Raw genomic sequence first — 22,091 nt, 5'->3', positions numbered from 1 at the left:
TGACATTAGTTCCTGCCTGCAGACATGATCAATTAAAGTTAACGTTACTGGATTACTGCCTATTGATCCCATCAATCCGAGCTGTGATTTCAAAATAACCGTACAACAGAGACTTGCTCAAGAACTTTCTGTGAAATGGCAAAATTTTTCAATTATTTCAATTAATGTTAGTTAAGGCAGGCTCTGCATTATCGTCATCTTGGGCTGTAAGATTACCTATAAATTGGTTCAGCTGCGAGCAATTATTTGATCGGTGAGCCTCCAGAGATTGATAGATTACACAGTACATATGGAGTCTTTTCATAGGCAGCATTCATTGAAATCTCTTATACTGTACCTATTTGTCTTGGATTTTTTTCCGTATTGTCTTTTGGACAAGATGTTAAACAGTGGCCTTCTAATAACATTATTTTGTAGAAAAAAATGCAGATAATCCCGTGGCAACCTAGACAGCAAAAACCAGGATTAAAAACTAGCTGTTGTTGCATTGCTGTTTGTGGCTGCCTCCTGTTCTTAATTACAGCATTCCCTACATTACATACGAAGCCATTTCAAATGCATTAGGTTCATCGAGACAGTTTGAGCCATACTAGGACATAAAAGGAAATTTTTTAGTTGCTCATCCAATAAGACTTTTATAGTCTCTTCAGTTTTAACATGATATTGATTAGTGACTTTTAGACACAGCGCAGAAACACTGACTCATTATCTGTGCCGGCCAATTGCCTCACATGGACCTGCACAGGCCCATATTTGTACCTGCACAAGCCCAAGCCTCAATTCCCTCCATATTTGTGTCTCTAAAAGTACCTTAGACAATAGGTGCAGGAGTAGGCCCTTCGAGCCAGCACCGCCAGCATCTTAAATGCCATCTAAAAGCGCACAACATCTCGTGATGCTGAGAATTGAGGAATTGGACTGAGATTGCAAATAAGGTAGGTATGTTACAAAGCTTACCTGAAGCGTGTCTGAGAATCTGCCCCACCCCTTGTACGCGATTTTGGCGCTGTTTAGAGGGGGCGGGTTTAAAACGTGATTTTTACTAGGCTGTTGCAATCGAAAATGTTCAGCCTAGTAAATCATTAACGAAAAATCGCTGAAAGACCCCGTCGCAAAAGGTATTATTCGTTTTTATGGCCTTGTATAATAGTTATAGTAGTTTAAAAATCACTCTCTAAACCCGCGACCTCTCGCAGCCCCAGGGTTTTATAAAGCAAACAATTAAAGGTATGTACCTTATTTTTACATTAAAAGGGGCTTCTTAAGAACCCTGTATATAAAGTTTTCTATAGCGAGTAGCTCATTTTGGGCTCTTTATATCCCGCAGTATTTTTCTGGGCATTTGAGGACACAAATCCAGCGCAATGTGAACGTTCTAAACCAGCGCGTTCACAGGAACCCACTGAAAAGCCGATTTAAATTGACTTTAATTTGCAGCAATTGAACACTAAATTCCTTCCATTTGGCCTATAAATTAATGTAAATGAGATTTTAAAATCATGTTTTATTGTGAATTATTCATGAATATTATTTGGACACAGTCTATTTAAAAACGTTAATCATTTATTAAGAAATGGATAGATGTTTAGATCTAGTAATTGAAGTTTGAAATTTGCTACACTTGGGTAACTAACTAATTATATGCTTTAATTTCAGGTCATCCAAGTTAGATTATTTCATGTTTGTTTCAGAATGGTTCAATCTACGATAACTGAAAATTTCATTCAGTTCTCTTAATTTTTAAGAAGGTTATGGCCTTTTGACAGCACGCGATCACAGCTTTTTTGTTATGTCCATAGAAAATCAATAGGGAACAAGATGCTAATTTCCGAGTATGAAAATGGCCATAACTTTTTAAATACTTGAGATATTAAAGTGAATTAGGTGTCAAATTAAACTTATTTTTATGCTTTATCTGATGGGATAAATTACAGACTTTATTTTTTAAATCTCAAAATTTTGTAACATTGCTAAATAAGGTGGTGAGTTTGAATATTTCCTCTATTTGAGCTCTAGCTTTTTATTTGCAAATTTCTAAAGCAACTTTGCATTGGACAGTTTACTTTCATCGTCGACTTGGTGGCTCTTTGATGTGTCAATCCTCTGACCAAGAAATTAAAGAGATTTCCTGTCAAACCACGGTGCAGATAATAGCACCCTGACAGTGTACAGGTACAATTAGAGGTCATTTAACATACTCTCTGAAAGATTCCAGGTCTTTGGTTCTGTCATCTATATTAGTAAGACAGAAACTTGTTTCAACCTGCTTCTCATTCCAGTACTTGACACTCATCTTCATTTGGGATATGTTGAAAAAATATAGCCAGTGTTAGCAGAATAGTCTTCAAAGATCAAGGAAATGAGTTGCCTCTTGGCATCAGTGATATCAGTTCAGTCCTCAACTCGGTATCTGCTCCTCCACTAAAGGTCTACGCCATAGTTGTTTTAACATCTGCTTTGCGTTTTTGAAATTGGGACTCCCCACAGGTGCTACTTTACCCCTGCTCCCTTTCTTTAATAATGAGCATTTGCTGTTGTTCATTGTTGCATATGAGGAAATGCTGCTTAAAAATACAACTTTTGTAGACTGGAGATTAGATCGCATGGAATCCAAGGAGAGATATCTGAATGGATAGAAAGTTGGCTTCATGGAAGTACAAAGAGGGAGACGGTGGAAGGGTGCTTCTCAGACTGGAGGCCTGTGATTAGTGGTGTGCCTCGGGGTTCGGTTCTGGCCCTGCTGCTATTTGTCATCGACATCAATTATTTAGATTAGAACATACATGGCAAGATTAGCAAGTTTGCTGATGATACAAAAGTGGGTGGTTTTGCAGATTGTGAAGATGGCTGTGAAAAATTGCAGCAGGATCTTGATCGATGGGCCAGCTGGGCTAAGGAATGGTTGATGGAATTTATTACAGATAAATAAATATGAGGTATTTCATTTTGGGAAGTCTACCATTAGCAGGACCTACACAATGAATGGTAGGGCTCTGGGGAGTGTTGTAGAGCAGAGGGATCTAGGAGTGCAGGTGCATGGTTCATTGAAGGTCAAGTCACAGGTAGAAAAGGTGGTCAAAGAGGCTTTTTGTACATTGGCCTTCAATCAGAGTATTGAAGTTGGAAGGTCATGTTACAGCTGTATAAGACATTGGTGAGACTGCATTTAGAGTATTGTGTTCCGTTCTGGGCACCATGTTTAGGAAAGATGTTGTCAAGCTGGAAAGGGTACAGAGATGATTTACGAGGATGTTGCCAGGACTAGAGGGTCTGACCTATAGAGAGAGGTTGAGTAGGCTAGGACTCTTAATCCCTAGAAGGCAGGAGGATGAGGAGTGATCTTATAGAGGTGTATAAAATCATGAAAGGAATAGCTCGGGTACATGCACAGAGTCTATTGCACAGAGCAGGTGAATCGAGGACCAGAGGGCATATGTTTAAGGTGAAGGGGAAAATATTTAATAGGAATCTGAGGGGTAGTTTTTTCACACAAAGGGTTGTGGGTGTATGGAACAAACTGTGAGAGGAGGTAGTTGAGGCTAGTCCTCTTTAAGAAACAGACAGGTACATGGATAGGTTTGGAGGGATATGAACCAAACGTAAGCAGGTGGGTCTAGTGTAACTGGGACATGGTGGCCGGTGTAGGCAAATTGGGCAGAAGAGCCTGTTTCCAAACTATCATTCCTGGTTTTATAGTCCCTCCCCCTCCCTCCAGCAGGGGCAGCAGAGAGAATGGGGAATTGTGTAAAACATTAATATCTCTGTCATTTTTCATCAACGGGAAAAATCCTCGGCACACATGCGGCGGAGGGGGGCTCTGAGCAAGGTGGCCAAAAATGACGGCCGTAGATGGCGGCGTTCTCTCGGAAATCGCAGCACAGAAGGCCAAAAGCGGTCAAGAACAGAGATTTAGTAATATAGATATATGTGTGTGTGTGTGTGTATATATATATATATATATATATAGTCTAACAGGGCCCTCGCTTAACTTTTTTTCACTGTTGCCAGCCGGGCAACCTTGGCAGCTTGTTAGCTTGCCTATTTCGGTGGTCATTTGAGATGGCTTGCATGACGCGTGCGATAATGTGCTCGGACGAAGTGCGTAGTTACCAGTCGGAATTATACTCAATGAAGCATTCACATATTATTTCTGCTTCAAATAAAGTCACAAACTAAACATTTTCACCAATCAAGACATGATATATCCCACAATGACATGCAGCAAAATTATCTCAACTCTTTTTACACATTGCAATTAATACAATTTCTATTAGTCCTTTCCACTTCCAAACAAAAATGTGATTGGATTATTCAGCGTATGATCAACCTGTGTCAATAAATCCTGGACAATGGTAACATATATGCGTACGTATAGTTGTGAATGTTGCTCATTAAATAACTACAGTGCTGATATTCCATATTAAGAGCATTGATTTTCCGTTAAAACGAATTCTGTAATAACATGTCAACGGCAGCAGTGACAATCTAACACTGCGGTTTTCATGTTTCACGTGTTCACAATTTAATTAATCCATCTTTATGGATTAAAACAAATAATAAAATTGAGAATTGGAACACATTTGATTGCATTCCATTATCAAACATAGTCAATGTTCGTTCTGAAGACATTTCCAGGACGATAGGGTCAGGGAGGGGTGTGTGTGTGAATCAGTGTGGGGTGGATAGATGGCGGGGGGGGGGTTAGAAGGCAGTCGGTGCAGAATGGGTCGATTGAGGCAGGTGAATTAGTACGTGTTGGTTGGAGTAGGTAAAAGTGTGAGGGGAGAGCACGGGGGATGTCAGTGGTGTTGAAAGGGAGGGTTCAGTATGGGATGGATGGTGGTAGACAAAAGTGCTGGAGAAACTCAGCGGGCGAGGCAGCATCTATGGAGCGAAGGAAATAGGCAACGTTTCTGGTTGAGACCCATCTTCAGACTGTTCCCCCCCATTCTTCTTGAATGGGAGGATCAGTACAGGATGGATGGGGGAGGGCGGAGATCAGGGATGGAAGGAGGGCGGAGATCAGCGCAGGATGAATGGGATGGGGGGGGGGGGGGGTCAGGACATTTGGGGGGGGGGGTGGCAGGAGAGTCAATGCAAGGTGGAGAGGGTGATCAGCGCAGGATGAATAGATTGGGGGGGGGGGAGATGGGGTGGGGAGCACTGGAGATGTCAGTGAGGACTGAACAGAGGTGGGAATGGGTATCAATGCAGGATGGAGAGGAGGAGCCCCATGATAGGGGGAGGGGGGGGAGGGTGGAGGGGCATACAAGATAGAGAGAGAGAGAGATAGAGAAGGGGGGCGAGGTATGGAGGAAGGAGGGTCAGCGCTCCTCGGACAACATCGCCCTGCTGTCTTGGCCGTTGGGAACTCCCCGCCACTGCCTCCCTCCTCCGCCAGCCAACAGCAAGGTGCGGGGCCGAGCGGTGCAGCTCAAAGATCCCATAGTTATAGTATCTTTGGTGCAGCTGCTTCAGAAGGGTCGGAGCAAATGACAGGTCCCGCACAGCGGCACCAGCGGCCGTGATAGCGGCTCCATCACCTCCTCCTCCCGCCCCCCCGCCCGCCCTGATAGCGGCCGCTGCTTGCAAATCCGCTAACGCACGCCAAGGCCGGGAGAAGGGAGGGAGGGAGAGGCCTCCGCATGCGTGAGGGTTTGTTTTAAAAGCTCCATTAACGGATTTGCAAGCTGCGGCTGCTATCAGGGCGGGCAGGAGGAGATGGAGCCGCTGTTCGGGGCCTGTCATTCGCTCCGACCCTTCCTCACCCCGCACCTAGTATCTTTCCTACGCAATACAGCCGTCACCGCCGACACAAAATGTCACGAGAGATGCTGCCTGACCCGCGGAGTTACTCCAGTATTTTGTGTCTATCTTCGGTACAAACCAGTATCTGGTTGCCAAGCCGGGCAAAATGACTCTGTCTTTAGGTTGTCCGGTGGCGCTTTGAGTGGTCAATGGCAACCGCGTATTTCGAGCCCTGTCTAAGCTATGTAGACATACTGAACTGTTCTGTATTTATGCTTACAATACTCTTTTGTTCTCAGCAAGCACAAGCTGGGGGCGCTGTCCTGTGCACGGCTGCCCAGCCAGCAGCTGTCTGTCTTTTCATCTTTTTATTTTTTATTTTAGTTAGTTAAGTGTTTTGTTTGGAGGTCTAGACTTTTTTATGTGGGGGGGGGGGGGGGGGGGAAGGGGGAAACTACCTTTCAGGGTCCCTACCTGGTCGGAGAGGCAGCTTTTCTCCGGGCTGCAGCTTCGACCCGTCCTCGCGGCCTACCAGCGGGCCTGGAGTGGCGTTTCCTGTCGGGGACCGCCGAGAACCTCGGCTTCATTGGCGGCACAGCGCTGGAGCGCTATCGCGGAGCGGGTGATGCCTTGCCTGGGTCGCCGTGCTGAAGATCGCTGAGGAAAACATCGCGGAGCTGTGGGACTGTGGAGCGGGCGGCGGCACTGACTTTACATCGGGAGCCTGGGATCTCTAGATGAGATCGCTAATGGTGGAGCTCCAACCGGCGCGGCCTTGTTGTCTTTGGAAGCCGCGGTCTCCAGTACGGAAGCGGCCGTTCCAGGGTTCCCAGGCCGCTGAGAGGACTCTCCCAACGCCGGAGCAACATCACCCGGCGAGAACGGCCTGGAACATCGGGCCTCCGTAGAGGCAACCTCAATAGGCCCGACTATGGGTGAACTGGGGTTGGGGACTGGACTTTGTGCCTTCCCTCATAATGGGAACAATTGTGGGGGGATGTTCTTTATGTTTAAAACTCTTATTAATGTTATGTCTGTATTCCTTTATGTGCTGCAAAATGGCAAGGAGCATTTCACTACACCTAGGTGTATGTGAATGTGACCAATAAAATACCTTTGATACCTTTGAAGCAAGAATTTCATTGTCGTATCTGGGACACATGACAATAAACTCTCTTGACTCTTGAAATGCTTTTTAAGCCGTAAGAGTTTTAAAGCATTATAATGTAAGCCTTAGATCAGTGGTAACATTCTGATTTGCAAAATTGTCTGTTTGCCTTATTCCATAGTTTGAACTTTCGCACCATTAGCTGCTGTGTTCCCTTCAACTACTTACCCCAGAATATAGCTTCCAGGGAAAGGTTATGCACTTGCTGTTACACAACTGTCAATGAACAGGGAGCCTAAGTACTCATACTCATGCTTACTTTATTAGCCAAGTATGTTTTGCATCATACGAGGAATTTGATTTGCCACACAGTCATACTAATAAAAAGCAACAGAACACACAAAATACATTTTGACAGAAACATCCACCACAGTGACTCCTCCACATTCCTCACTGTGATGGAAGGTGAAAAAAGTTCAATCTCTTCCCTTATTTGTCCTCCCACGGTCGGGGGCCTCGAGCCTTCTGTTGACGGGACGATCTTGACTCCTGTAGCTGTCGGCTTTCGGGCCCTCTGCTTCGGGGGGATCAAGCTCCCTCATCGGGGGGATCTCAGCTCCCCCGCGCCGAGCGATCGGACCCCAGGTCGGGGCTGGTCAAACCTTCTCCGTAGTTGGAGCTCCCGACATCGATGGTCTCAACCCGAGACTGTGAGCTCCCGATGGTGAAATGCACGTCAATCCCAGGCAAGGAATCAGCTCAGATGGTAAGTCCACGCCCCGCGGTGGGGCTCAAAGTCTGTACTGAGCAAGGCATCCAGCTCCACGATGTTAGGCCGCAGAGCGACCAGAAACACAATCCGGAAAACAATCTCATCTCCGGCAAGGTAAGAGATTGGAAAAAAAAGTTGATAGAGCTCTTAGGGCTAGTGGAATCGAGGGGTATGGGGAGTTGACCCCGACCCCCACCCCCACCCACCACATAAAACAAACCAGAGAACAATAAAACAAACTTTTAAAACACACTAAAAATATCCCCAAAAAAGGAAAAGACAGACACTGTTGGCGTGGCTGCATTTGTCAGCGCCCCCCTGGTGGTATCAGTTTAAATGGAAGGACTAACAAATTATGAAGGTAGAGGTTTTCAAGCAGGATTAATTCTGAATACCATTGCAATTTCTTTTGTGAAATTTGTGCCACAGTATGCTGACTGAAAGTTTGTCTATTTTGTTAGACAAAAATATAGATGTATTATTTGTCATTGAATGTTAATATGATTTTATGGACCTAATACACTTTACCTCATGAATCACAGATGTGTAACTTTTGTGCTGAGTGTAATTTTGTTGAAAATTCCTTGCAATCTAGTTACAGATTTATTTTTAAATACTTCCAGGAAAATGTTACGGATTTAAATAATTATTTCAATTTCAAAGTCAGAAATAGACCAATAGTTAGCATCTACATTTTTTAATTATATATAATAAATCGAACAAGGCAGAGTTCTGGGTATACTTTGGCATGTTATCCTTAATGCTGATTTTTAAAATCCTAGTCGAAATGTCTGTAGTTAAGATAAAAATGTTGGTTTCATCTAGACTACGTCATTTCCTGATTTTCTGTAAATAATTCTGAAATTTTAACTTGAATGCTACATTGTCCATAACTGAAGTACACGTCCATAACAATGTGTTGTCTTTAAACCTGCTTAATGCATTCAATTTTCCTCCAGGGTACACAGAGCTTAAATCCACACAATGACTACTGCCAGCATTTTGTAGACACTGGTCATCGCCCCCAAAACTTCATTCGTGATGTAGGTAAGTTAAAGCAATCATCAGTGAGTCCTTGAAACTTTATCCCAGATATATCTCTGATGAATTGATGCTATCTGAAAGTTTCATTGATGTAAAATTATTCAAAAGTTGTATTCGATTTGAATATTTTCATGGCAGTGACTTTTGCCAGGTTTATACAGATGATCCTGATATTTATTGAGATTTATACCATAATTTTCTTGTGTTAGAATGATAGAGTAAAATCTTTTTAGTTCATATAATTTCATAATTTGCAGTAAAGTAGACTGTGTCTGTTGTGGTGTATGTGTGCTTGTCAGTGTGAGATTAAAGAAAATGCTTTCAATGCTGTGGGTACTTGCATGAAATGTAAACGGGGGGGGGGGTACTTGCATGAAATGTAAACGGGGGGGGATGGGTTGCATTCAACAAGCACAATCCTGAACTGATTGCCGCATAAATAGCAGATAGACATGAAGCTGGAGTAACTCAGCAGGTCAGACGGCATCTCTGGAGAAAAGGAATAGGTGGCTTTTTGGGTCGAGACCCTTCCTCAGACTGAGAGTCAGGGGAAAGGGAAACGAAAGATATGGGCGGCAATATAGAGTGATATAGAACAAATAATTGAAAGATATGCAAATAAGTAACGATGATAAATGAAACAGGCCATTCATTGTAAGCTGTGAGCTGGGTGAAAACGAGTTGCAGACAATGAGGCTCAATACGATGACTTTGCAGCTAGCACAACTTGGGGACGGGTTTAGTTTAGAGATACAGTGCGGAAACAGGTCCTTCAGCCCACCGTGTCCGGGCCAAACAGCGATCACCGCATGTTAACACTATCCTACACACACTAGGCACAATTTACATTTATACCAAGCCAATTAACCTACAAACGTGTGCCTCTTTGGAGTGTGGGAGGAAACCGAAGATCTTGGAGAAAACCCATGTGATTACGGGGAGAACGTACAGACAGCACCCATACTCGGGATCAAACCCGGATCTCTGGTGCTGTAAGACAGCAACTCTGCGCTGATGGAGAAAGGGGGGGGGGATGCAAGTGTTGCTTGAAGTTAGAGAAATCAATATTCATATGGCTAGGTTGTAAGCTGCAGAAGCAAAATTTGAGGTGCTTTTCCTCCAATTTGCGTTTGCCCTCACTTTGACAATGGAAGAGGCCCAGGACAGAAAGGTCAGTGTGACATTGCACAAGATGGCATTTCAAAAGAACTACATGAATCATCATGCTACATTTTAAACCCATTTCCTTAAAGTTTTGAGTCTAATAGTTGTAACTATGCTCTTGTGGCTTTTTTTTATTGTTTATTTTTGGAAAAAATGCATTATTCATTATGATAAAAGGAAAAAAAGTTACATAGGATTATGACAAATAAAAATTCCATTGAATTAAATAAAAATTATAAAAGCATTACTCCAAAATGTATTAAACTAAGGCCACAGGTATGAGCTAAATGGCTAAATTATGACAAAATAAAATTCTCAAGTGCAATAGAAATTAAAACTAAATGCATAGGTAGTTAAGTTTGCTACGAAAGTACATACCTAAAATGTATTAATAACGTGCTTAGGAAGAGAATTTCTTCTGCCAAATCCTCTTTCATTGAAGCCCTTAAATCTGATTTAGTTATTTTCAGTGCGGAGACCTGAGTGGGTGTTATGGATGTTACTATCATAGCTGCAAATTTTACTATTTCTGGATAAGCAGGGATGACTTCTTGTACTGTAAATTTAGATGAGCGATCATATTTCTCTACTTTTAAACCACCAAGAAATAGTTTTCATTTTGATTGGAATTGTATCTAAAACGAAAGCCTTGTTTTTCTTAATCTCCAACGGTTTGCAATAAAGTTTGATTCAACCAGACTTGGCATTTTTTTAATGTATGTGTAGATATGACATATACACGACATGTAATTTAAGATCATCTTTAATCCACATACAGACAGTAGCATGTTAGTTGTCACTGCATCCTGTCTGCTACTCGAACTGCGTAGCATAGGAAGTGGGTGTTAATATAAATGATACAGTAAGGCGGGGTTAGTGATGCTAACCTATATATGATTGGTTGCATGCATAAACCAATCTACAATATGTGCACAAACTTTTTTGTTCCAATTATGTGTTTATAAAGGCATTTCAATTGCTTGTGCCCCTGTACATTAAATTCTGACTTCATTTCAAAGTTATGTTTGTGTCTTAGATTGTTAATTGTGACTGAATCATTCTGAAAATTGTGGAAAATATAACTGGACGCTCTGTATTGGAATTCACTTTTCTAAATCTAATTAAAGTAGAAAAACTCTTACCTAAGGCATATTCCTTCATACTGGGCCCACTGTGCAGGGGAGACTTTCAGTTATTTTAAATTCCGCATGAGTGGATACTGGGCTCACTGCGCATGCATTTTGCGTTACTGCCAGGTTTATTAAAGGTCCCCCTCCCCCAACGCAATATTCCCCCAGTAGCACTCACCTATACACGACGCTGGATGTTAAAATGGCGATCCCGGCAATCCTCAGTGCAGGCACGGCTGACAGGTCCCCGTTATGACGCCAGAGATCGCCTTTGTGACGCGAGTCAAAATTGTGATTTCAAGATGGCGGTGGGGCGACTGCGCAGGCACGGCTAATGATCTCAAAATGCCGTCGGGCCGGGCAACCCACAACTGCGCACGTGCGGATAGCGGGCCCGGCAACCCTCCCCCAACTGCGCAGGCGCGGATCCAGTGGCCATCTTACCGTTGTGACGCGTTGAGATCCCATTGTGACATCGTTGTGACGTCAAACGCGGCTGACAGGCAGGGCATGTGGAAAAGAGGTTTTTGTAAAGTTTAAAAAGTGATTTTTTAAAGTTTAAAATGTCAATAACTTGTAAATTATAACGCAATCTGAACGAAGCTTGGTAGTTCATCGCAGGATAATGGTGAGTAAGGTGGGCCTAAAATTGTAGTGCTATCGTATATCGTTTTGGCAGTGTTTTGGGAACACATGGTACAGCAAGTGAAAAAGTGATTTTTTTTTTTTTTTTAAGTTTAAAATGTCAATAATGTAAAATATATAACAAGTTTAAAATGTCATAACTTGTAAAATATAACATTAATATGAACGAAACTTGGCTCATGCACAACCCCAGGACAATGGTGAGTAAGTTGGGCCAACAATTGTTGGGTTATCGTGTACCGTTTTGACGGAATTCCAGGAACACACGGCACGGCTAGTGAAAAAGTGATTTTTTTTTAAAGTTTAAAGTGTCAATAACTCTTAAATATAACATCAATCTGAACAAAACTTGTTTATGCACACGCAGGACAATGGTGAGTAAGGTGGGCCAAAATTTGTAGCGCTATCGTGTACCGTTTTGGTGGTGTTTCGGGAGCACGCATACAAACAAACAAGATGAGTTTTAGTAATATACAAGTGCGGACCTGTTGGGCCTGGTCTCCGAACGCATTATTTCACCACTCACCCATAACCCCCAACTGCGCAGGCGTGGCTGACGGCTTCCGGTTGTGTTGCCAGAGATCCCCGTTGTGACGCTGCTGCTCTGGGCCATTGGAGAGGGAGAGGAGCGGGACCCGGGGCAAGGACTAGGCTGCAAGCTCAACCTCTCTCTCCTCCTCCCCCGGCTCCAGGCCACTCGGTCCGTTCCCCTCCCCGACTGCCCCCGCATCAACTACAACTTCATCGCCGATGTGGTAGAGAAAATGGGGCCGGCAGTGGTTAACATCGAGAACTTGGGGAGGTGAGGAAGGAGTGTGGGGGAGATTGAGGAAGGGGAGGGGGTAGGGAGGGAGAGGAGTGGGGGAATAGAGGGAAAGCAGGGGAGTAGGGGGGATGGGATACGGGGAGGGGAGAGGGGAAAGAAGAGGGAGGGTGAAGAGGAGCGGGAGAGAGTTCTGGGGGATGAGGGGGAATGGAGTTCGATAGGAGTAGGAAGAGGGATGGCGAGGTAATGGAGGAGTGGAGGGCAGGCATGATATTCACCTCCAGAAAAAAAGTAGGAAGTATTGGCTGGGGGGTCCTAAAGGCCGGCTAGGCCTCTGGCAGGGTCCAGGGCAGCACCCCCGGTGCAGGTTCAGTGGGCTTCTGCATTTTCAATAAATTGAAAGAAATCCCTAAGCTTTCTGCTGGTAGTTTATAACAGAAGCTTAGAATTTTTCTAACACATAACCCCCAAAAGATAAATATTTCATGAAATAATTGACTTCATACAGCTAAAAAAATCTTTACAAAAAATGTTACCTGAATTTCTAAATGAGCTATTTGTAGAGATGCCAAAAGAACTCAAAAGTAAAACCTACACTTCACCTTGTAAAGGTACCATCTCAAGGCATAATTATGCCCAATACTGCAAGACACAGTTAACTGTCAATACACTGATGTCACATCTACAACGCTAAGAAGGTAGAAAACTAAAAACCTCTGCCAATAACAATGAAAACAAAAATTCCCAATATAAACAGAAAATCACCAGAAAGGTGAGCGGGTAGCCGCTGCCCGGGAGGTAAGGCCCCACATCTCTCTCACCCCCTCTATCATCGCCGGTCCCATTCCCTTTCCAGTCACAGTGCCATATGGGAAGCACAAAACACTGTTGTGTTAATTTATTTATTTTCCCCACAAGAGAGGAGGAGGTGGAGGGGATCAACAGCCATCACCCCCGTCTCAGCTGTCCGGGCGTCCCGGTCACCCCAAGCCCGCGCTCCCATTTGTGGCTCCGTGTCTCACCCGCTCGTGCTCCAGTTCTCTCCAACAAACAGGCAGTCACAGCTTGAACGGCACGCCGGGCTGATCTAAGCAGCAGCCAAAGAGCGTAGTTGTGTTCCCTCCGCAAACGGCCAGCCGCGTGCCCTTGCTGACTTCCACAATGAATCACAAGCTTGCCCGCCTCCAGACCGGTACCTCCACTCCCTCACCCTTTTATTTTACGATCTTGCAAACTAAACTGTGTCAAAATCAGGCACAAAAAGTTGAAAAATCTGCTTCATTGTTCTGAAAAAGGAAAAAATTGGAATACTGATTTAAATCGGAAGAATATCATGCCTGGGAGGGGGAACAGAGAGGGAGGGGGTTGTGCGGAGAAAGCAGAGGAGGGTTGGTAACGCGTGGGAGAGGAAGGATAATGGAGGAGGAGAATAAGGGACTGAAGACGGAGTGAGATGTGTTCACATTGATCTTATATTTTACAAGTTATTGCCATTTTAAACTTTAAAAAGGACACAGTCGCGTTCCCACTTGCTGGCCGCGTCTGCGCAGTTGGGGGAAGCTTGCCATGTTTGAAGCGAGGGGGAAAAAGATTGCGGTCTGAAAGGCTGTGCTGAGGACCCATGGGGTGTCCTTTTGACGCCAGTCAAGTATAGACGGGAGTGGCGAGGCAAGTGAGGGCGCTGTTTTACTTTTTTTTAATTAAAAATTAAAAATGTCAATAACTTGTAAAATATAACATCAATCTGAACTTGATACACCACACCACAGAATAATTGTGAGTAAGGTCGGCACGCAGACACACGCGCACACACACATAGAAACAAACAAGATGAGAGTTTTAGTTATTATATAATACTAGACCAAGTGCAGACCCGTTGGGTCTGTTTCCCCAACAGTGTTTGCGGGGGGGGGGGGGGGGGGGGGGGGGGGGGCGTGAGGTGTGAGAAGAGGGGGAGGAGGAGGAGGAAATGGGATAGATTTGGGAGGGAAAGGAGGAGAGCGCGGTAGGGGGTGAGAGATGGGGAGAGAGATGTGGGGGAGGGGGGGATGGGGAGGAGGGAGGGATGGGGAGAGGTGTGTGGGGGAAAGAGGGGAAAGAGTCGGGAGGGAGAGTGGAGGGGAATGGGGAGAGAAGTGGAAGAGTGGGGAGGGAGGTGGAGAGGTAGCGGGGGTGATGGAAGAGGGATAGGGGGAAGGGGTGGGGGGGGGAGAGAGGGAAGGGGGGGGGGTAGTAGACAGGGAAGGGGGGGGGGGGGAGAGAGGGATGGGAGAGGGTGAGAGAGGAGGGGGAAGAGAGAGTGGGGAGAGAAGTGAAAGAGAGTGGGAGGGAGGGAGGGGTAGAAGAGGGATGGGGGAGTGGTGGAAGAGGGACAGAGGGGTAGGGGATGGGGGGGGGGGGGGAGGGGAAGAGAGAGAGAGGTGTGGGGTGGGAGAGGTGTGGGGTAAGGGGATAGAAGTGGAAGAGTGGGAAGGGAGGGGTAGGGGGAGTGGTGAAAGAGGGACAGAGGGGTAGGGGGAAGGGGGTGGTGGTAGCGAGGGAAGGGGGGTGGGGGAGAGAGAGATGGGTGGGAGAGGGAGAGGGGTGGGGAGAGGGAAACATAGAAATTAAGTGCAGGAGTAGGCCATTCGGACCTTTGAGCCTGCACCACCATTCAATATGATCATGGCTGATCATCCAACTCAGTATCCTGTACCTGCCTTCTCTCCATACCCCCTGATCCCTTTAGCCACACGGGCCACATCTAACTCCCTCTTAAATATAGCCAATGAACTGGCCTCAACTACCTTCTGTGGCAGAGAGTTCCAGAGACTCACCACTATCTGTGTGAAAAATGTTTTCCTCATCTCAGTACTAAAGGATTTCACCTTTATCCTTAAACTGTGTCCCGCTTGTCCTGGACTTCCCCAACATCGGGAACAATCTTCCTGCATCAGACAAATGCAATTCAGGACTTTTCTCTTCACAAGCAAAGTCAGAATGACAATTAGTGAAGAATTCGAACAATCGCTGAACGTTCAGATGCTGCGCGCGCCTCCTGCAGGGGGGGGGGGGGGGGGGGGGGGGGGGGGGGGGGGGGGGGGGGGGAGAGCGTGTGTCGTCACGCACAAAGATCTTGTAGCGGTGAGCTCCGCTATAAGATCTTTGGTCACACACTAAGCTCGCGCCTCCACAAACAGATGAGCGTCTTCTTGAATGGAGAGCGCGTGGCTGCCTCCACAAACAGTCACACGCACTGTGGACCCGCCCCCACAAAAAATATTGTGTGAGGAAGGGGAGGAGGAGGGTGGAGAGGGGGAGGGGGAGGAGAAGAAGAGAGGGAGGAGAGGATGGGGGAGAGAGGTGAGGGGGAGGGGTTGGAGCGGGTGTGCATGAGTCGAGAGAAGAGAGAAGGGCAGAAAGAGAGAGAGGCTGGAACAACAACAAAAAAGCTGGATAAACTCAGCGGGTGCAGCGGCATCTATGGACCGAAGGAAAAGGGCAACGTTTTTGGCCGAAACCCGGAAGAAGGGTTTCGGCCAAAAACGTTGACCATTCAATTCGCTCCATAGATGCTGCCGCACCCGCTGTGTTTATCCAGCTTTTTTTATGTCGACCATCGATTTTCCAGCATATGTAGTTCCTTCTTAAAGGCAGAGACTGTGCACGGTAAGGGAATGAGGAGGGAGAGGGGGAAGAGTGTGGAGGGAGGGGGAGAGTGGGATGGGTGGGGGAGAGGGGTGGGTGGAGAGTGGAGAGAGGGGAAAGAGTGTGGGGGGGGGGGGGGGGGGGGGGGGAGAGAAGTGGAAGAGTGGGGGAGAGAGGGAGGGGGGGGGGGGGGGGAGAGGGGTAGCAGGAATGGTGGAAGAGGGACAGGGGGAGTGGTGGAAGAGGGACAGAGGGGTAGGGGAAGGGGTGGGGGAGAGAGAGGGGAAGGGGGGGGAGACGGGTGGAGGAGGGAGAGGGGTGGGGTAAGGGGAGAGAAGTGGGAGGGGAAGGGGGGGAGTGGTGGAAGAGGGACAGAGGGGAAGGGGTGCGGGGGAGAGGGAAGGGGGTGGGGGGACAGAAGGGAAGGGTGCGGGGGGGAGAGGGAAGGGGGTGGGGTAGAGAGGGAAGGGGTGGGGGAGAGAGGGTGGGGGGAGGAGAGGAGAGGGAGAAGGGGAGGAGAAAAGGATGCGAGAAGTGGAAGAGGGGGCAGGGTGGGAGGGGTAGCGGGAGTGGTGGAAGAGGGACGGGGAAGGGGTGTGACAGGGAAGGGTAGAAAGGGGTGAGGGAGGGAGAGGGGTGGGGTAAGAGGAGAGAACTGGGAGCGGGGGGAGGAATGGGTAGAGAGACTGGTGGAAGAGGGACAGAGTGGTAGGGGAAGGGGTGGGGTAGAGAGGGAAGGGGGGTGGGGGAGAGAGAGAGATGGGTGGCAGAGGGAGAGGGGTGAAGAGAGGGACACATAGAAAATAGGTGCAGGAGTAGGCCATTCGGCCCTTTGAGTCTGCACCGCCATTCAATATGATCACGGCTGATCATCCAACTCAGTATCCTGTACCTGCCTTCTCTCCATACCCCCCGATCTCTTTAGCCACAAGGGCCACATCTAACTCCCTCTTAAATATAGCCAATGAACTGGCCTCAACTACCTTCTGTGGCAGAGAGTTCCAGAGACTCACCACTATCTGTGTGAAAAATGTTTTCCTCATCTCAGTACTAAAGGATTTCCCCTTTATCCTTAAACCGTGTCCCGCTTGTCCTGGACTTCCCCAACATCGGGAACAATCTTCCTGCATCAGACAAATGCAATTCAGGACTTTTCACTTCACATGCAAAGTCAGAATGACAGTTAGTGAAGAATTTGAATAATCGCTGAGCGTTCTCTATGGCAACAATGTATTTGAGCATTGGGCATTATGACATCACACGATGGAACGTTCACCAGGGGCTGGGCTCCTGCAAAGGCATATATATATGAATCCATTCCGATTGGCCATCTGTGAGCATTGGGCATTGTGACATCACACGATGGAACATTCACCAGGGGGCTGGGGCTGCTTCTATGGGTGAGAAGCCTGATTATTTTTGAAATATTGTGGTGGGGTGAAGGATTTGATTAAAAAAGTGTACTTAAACTCGACGAAATGTAATGAGGAGCGGATACTTAGAAAGAAAAGCGAAATCTCTACCGAAATGGAAAAGACGTCGGCGATTCTGCGTCCGGTTTCGGAGTTGCGGTGAATCAAAGGAAGAAACGCGGCCGGAAGCCGTACATGCAAATGGATCCATTCCGATTGGACGTCCGCGAGCGTCGGGCATCGCGATTGGACGTCCGCGAGCATCGGGCATTGTGACATCGCACGGCGGGAACGAATCGAAAGGCAGGAAGGGATCCGTACGGCAGGCGGTCGGATGGGGCGAGAGTTTTAAAAGTATACTAGACCAAGTGCAGACCCGTTGGGTCTGCTCCCCCAATGGTGTGATTCCCCCAACCCAATATTCCACCATGCACCCGTCTCCTCCAATGGAACTGAAGCCGTTGCCAAATGTAAGTTTCCAGCACTCCCCTGCCTCCCTCAATTGCACCTCCCCTGCCTGCTGCAGCAGTGAAAAGTTCAGTGTTCCTGTCTTGCAACATTGTTTCGAAGTGTGTTGGAAGCTGATAGGAAGGAGCAGCCGTCAACGAATCAAAAGGCAGGAAGGGATCCGTACTGCAGGCGGACGTCGGATGGATTTGAGTTTTATATATGTATAGATAGATAGATAGATAGATATACACTATATAATATATAAATATTATATAAATATAATATATTATGTATGTGTGTGTGTGTGTGTATGTGTATTTATGTATATCATATACATATATATATATGTGTGTGTGAATGTGTATATATATGTGTGTGTATTATTTTGGAGAACAGGGGAGTGGTGGAAACTGGTTGCATTGGAACGGGTGAATGGTGGAATATTGCGTTGGGGGAGCGGGGCCCAACGGGACCCACTTGGTCTAGTATCTCTCTCTCTCTCTCTCTCTCCATATGTCTGTCTGTCTAATTTTGGTAAGCCTATGGCCTGGCTGATGTCTCTAATAGTTTTATTTGTGTTTCGCAATCTCATAATGGCTTCTTTGACTTTTATTGGCACAATTTTGGTCGTCGTGTTGATAAACAGCAATAAAAGTTTCCAAAGCTGATGGAAAGACTGGACGAAAGTTTAGGTGCTGAGAGCGCTCTTTTACCTGCATTAAGTTCAAGTTCACATTTATTACCACATGCACCAATTAAGACACTGTGGAATTTGACTTGCCATGCAGCCTTCCAAACAAAAGAGCACAATATACAATAGAATATAACATGAACATCCACCACAGTGGAATCTTCATTCTTCACTCTGGTGGAAGGCAACAACTTTGTCAGTCCTCCTCGTTTGTTCATCCTTGGTCAGGGCCATGAACCATCCACAGTTGCCGCTACGGATGGCCCGATGTACAGGCCCTCTCGTCGGGATGCTCGAAACTCCGACGTTGGGACGGTTCCGAATCGGCCGCTTCCTACCGGAGTTTCACAATGTTATCCACACCGCTCAATAAAGTCCATACCGCTCCCGCGGCTAGAAGCTCCGGCTTCAGTATGTTATAGGCCGCAGGCCGGCAATCGGAGCACTTCTTCTAGCGACCCCCAGCAAGGGATCGCCCGGCTCCGCAATGGAAAGTCCGCGCTGCGCCCCCTGCTGAAGCTCTGGACCCAACTCCGGGAAAGGCCACACCAATCCAAGTTGTTAGGCCGCGAGGGAGGGCGAAATGCAACTAAGAGAAAAGTCGCATTCCACCGAGTTAAGTGACTAAAAAACAGTTTCCCCCAATTCCCGCCCCCATCCCTCATACTAAAATACACTTTTAGACATACTGAAAACAAAAAAAAGTGGTACGGACGAACAGCTGCAGGCGAGGCTGCCGGCTCGCGGCGCCACCCGTCGATGGAGGCAATTAAACACACCTGAGCAATTACAAACGCCTGTGAAGCCATGTGTCCCAAACATTATGGTGCCCTGAAATGGGGGGACTATAAACACAGCTGTAATTTCTACATGGTGAAAATCAAAATGTATAAAAATGCCCTTTATTAAAATCTGACAATGTGTACTTTAGCCGCATGTGATTTTTTTTCTATTTCAAATCTTAAATTGTGAAGCACAGAGGCAAATAAATAAATGATCGGTCTTAGTCCCAAACATTATGGAGGGCTGTAGATATATTGTAGATATAAAGGAATAAAGTAAGAAAGTAATGTGATAAGAGTTCAACTATGATCTTGTTTGCACCTCACATAAGGGACTGAATGGTTTACTATAATTTATGTTTCAACTATAGTTCATTGAACTGAAGCTTATCTGAATCAAAATGTACATTTTAATTTTCTTTCAGGCCTTGCAGACAGATTTGAAGAGTACCCTAAACTTCGAGAGCTGATCCGGCTGAAGGATGACTTAATTTCACAAACTAACACTCCGCCCATGTAAGTGCTTCTCGATGAAGACCAATTTTGTGTCAGATGCAGGATTGAACCAGTAAAGAGAAGTGCTCTGCACAAGCATGTGTTCATAAAGTGTACTTTGAAATTAACCTTATTTTGTTTATAAATAGGTATTTGCAGGCTGACCTGGAGTCATTTGACATTAGAGAACTAAAGTGCAAATTTGATGTTATTTTGGTGGAGCCACCCTTAGAAGAATATTACAGGGAAACTGGGGTAACAGCTATTGAAAAATGCTGGACATGGGATGATGTGAGTTATTTTGCGCTTAGTGCTTTTATTTGTAATGATCAATCTACTAAATTATATCTCTAAATATTTGCCCTTTTTTTTAAAATGGTGTAAGTTATTTCCAGTTATTAATTTTCCATTAACTTACAGAAGTTTAAGTATTTTGTGTGACTAAGGAAGATTGGTGTATTTGCCAAATATCATAATTATTATTTAAAAGTAAACACCAAGTAAACATACCAAATAATTTCCTTGAACAGTGGACTCAAAATTGTTTAAGCTGTTTATTGATAGTGAAAAATAGTATGAATGTAGTCCAATTTAAAATATTGGCATATGTAAACAGTTGACTGTGTGTAACCCTAACATTGTAGTTTAACGTCTATTTGTTCTATTTTCTATTTTGTTTTATATTGTCTATTTGTTGGTTGTCTAAATTATTTTTTTGGTAGCACAGGCTTGCTTACCTCAATGGATGATATGCATTCATAGGTTAAAAAAAAAATTCTGGTTAACAACGAAACATCGATTGGCACTGATTTGTCTCCGACTTAGTGAAAGATTGCTAAATCTGCTCGCAATTTCCAATTGGTGAATTTTGAAAGGCAAATTCTCACTTGATTATGTAAAAAATTATGAAAATATAGTGCAGAATTACAGCATCAAAGGTACAATGTAAAAACAATATTAAACATGTTGAATGTTATGCAGGTATAAATATCGTAATATTTGGTGAAATACTCTAAGCAGATAAATCTATGAATAAAAGTTAGTTTCACATTTTACATTTGTGAATAGGTTGGCTCCCGATATTAACGAAGCCAAAAATGTTAATGGAAACTACTGATTGGATTACCATTGAAATTCTTCCAAATATCTTAAATCCCATATAAATGGGTTGTGTGGCTGCAAATGTATTTCCATTAAAATAATTCAAGACTACTGTGCTGATATTGAAAATCTGATCTAAAAACAAAATATTGAGTATGCTAACAATGCTTCCAGTGTCCATTGCAACATTAATAACTTCCAGTTTCCTGGCCAAAGCTATATCATTTTGATCATTTATAGAACAATGCATCACAGAAACAGGCCCTCAATCCATAATGTTTGTGCCGCATATGATGCGAAATGTAACTAATCTCTTCTGCCTGCACTTGATCAGTACCCCTCCATTCTCTGTATATTCATTGCCTATCCAAAATCCTCTTAAACACCACTAACATTTCTGCTTTCATCTCTGGCATCCACCACTCTGTTTGGAAGTAACTTGGACCAAAAGACATAGGAGCAGAATTAGGCAATTCTGAACTGCCAGTCGATCATGGGTGATCTATTTTTACCCTCTCAGCCCCATTCACCCGCCTTCTCCTGATAATTTTTGATGCCCTTACTATTCAAGATCCTGTCAATCTCAGCTTTAAAAAATGCCCAGTCACTTGACTTCCACAGTCGTCTGTGGCGATGAATTCCACAGATTCACCATCCTCTGGCTAAAGAAATTCCTCCATCTATATTCTAAAGACACGTCCTTTTATTCCTAGGCTGTGTTCTCTGGTCCTAGACTTTGCCAGTACAGGAAACATCCACTCTATCTCGTCCTTTCATTATTCCATATGTTTCAATGAGAACCTCCCTCATTCTTCTAAGTTCCATTGAGTACTCACCCAGTTCCTCAAATGTTAGCCCATCATCTCCAGGAACATTCTCTTAAACCTCTTCTGGACCCTCTCCGACACCAGCACACCCTTCTTCAGATATTGGGCCCAATACTGCACTCAATATTCTAAATGTGACTTGACCAGCTGTTTATAAAGCCTCAGCATTACATCCTTGCTTTTATATTCTAGTCGTCTTGAAATGAATGCTAACATTGTATTTGCCTTCCTTACCATCGATTCAACCTGCAAATTAAACTTTTGGGAATCCTTCAACTCTCCCGAGTCCCCTTGATTGATGGGGACTATGTGTCACTGTGCAGTCCTCA

General features: G+C 45.1%; 1 protein-coding gene across 5 annotated transcripts in view; it reads left to right on the top strand.

Moving 5' to 3' along the window:
- The window catches only part of mettl14 (methyltransferase 14, N6-adenosine-methyltransferase subun), a 52,642-nt gene that overhangs the window by 17,954 nt on the left and 12,597 nt on the right, over positions 1-22,091 (top strand). For all 5 annotated transcript variants that reach the window (XM_055640649.1, XM_055640639.1, XM_055640656.1 and 2 more), the window contains 3 exons: positions 8,588-8,675; positions 19,765-19,855; positions 19,984-20,125. In XM_055640649.1, coding sequence (XP_055496624.1) covers positions 8,588-8,675; positions 19,765-19,855; positions 19,984-20,125 — 321 coding nt within the window. The remainder of the gene's footprint in view (positions 1-8,587; positions 8,676-19,764; positions 19,856-19,983; positions 20,126-22,091) is intronic.

The sequence above is a fragment of the Leucoraja erinacea genome, chromosome 1, assembly GCF_028641065.1.
Source record: "Leucoraja erinacea ecotype New England chromosome 1, Leri_hhj_1, whole genome shotgun sequence".
NCBI lineage: Eukaryota > Metazoa > Chordata > Chondrichthyes > Rajiformes > Rajidae > Leucoraja > Leucoraja erinaceus.
This window is presented reverse-complemented; position numbering and strand designations above follow the sequence as displayed.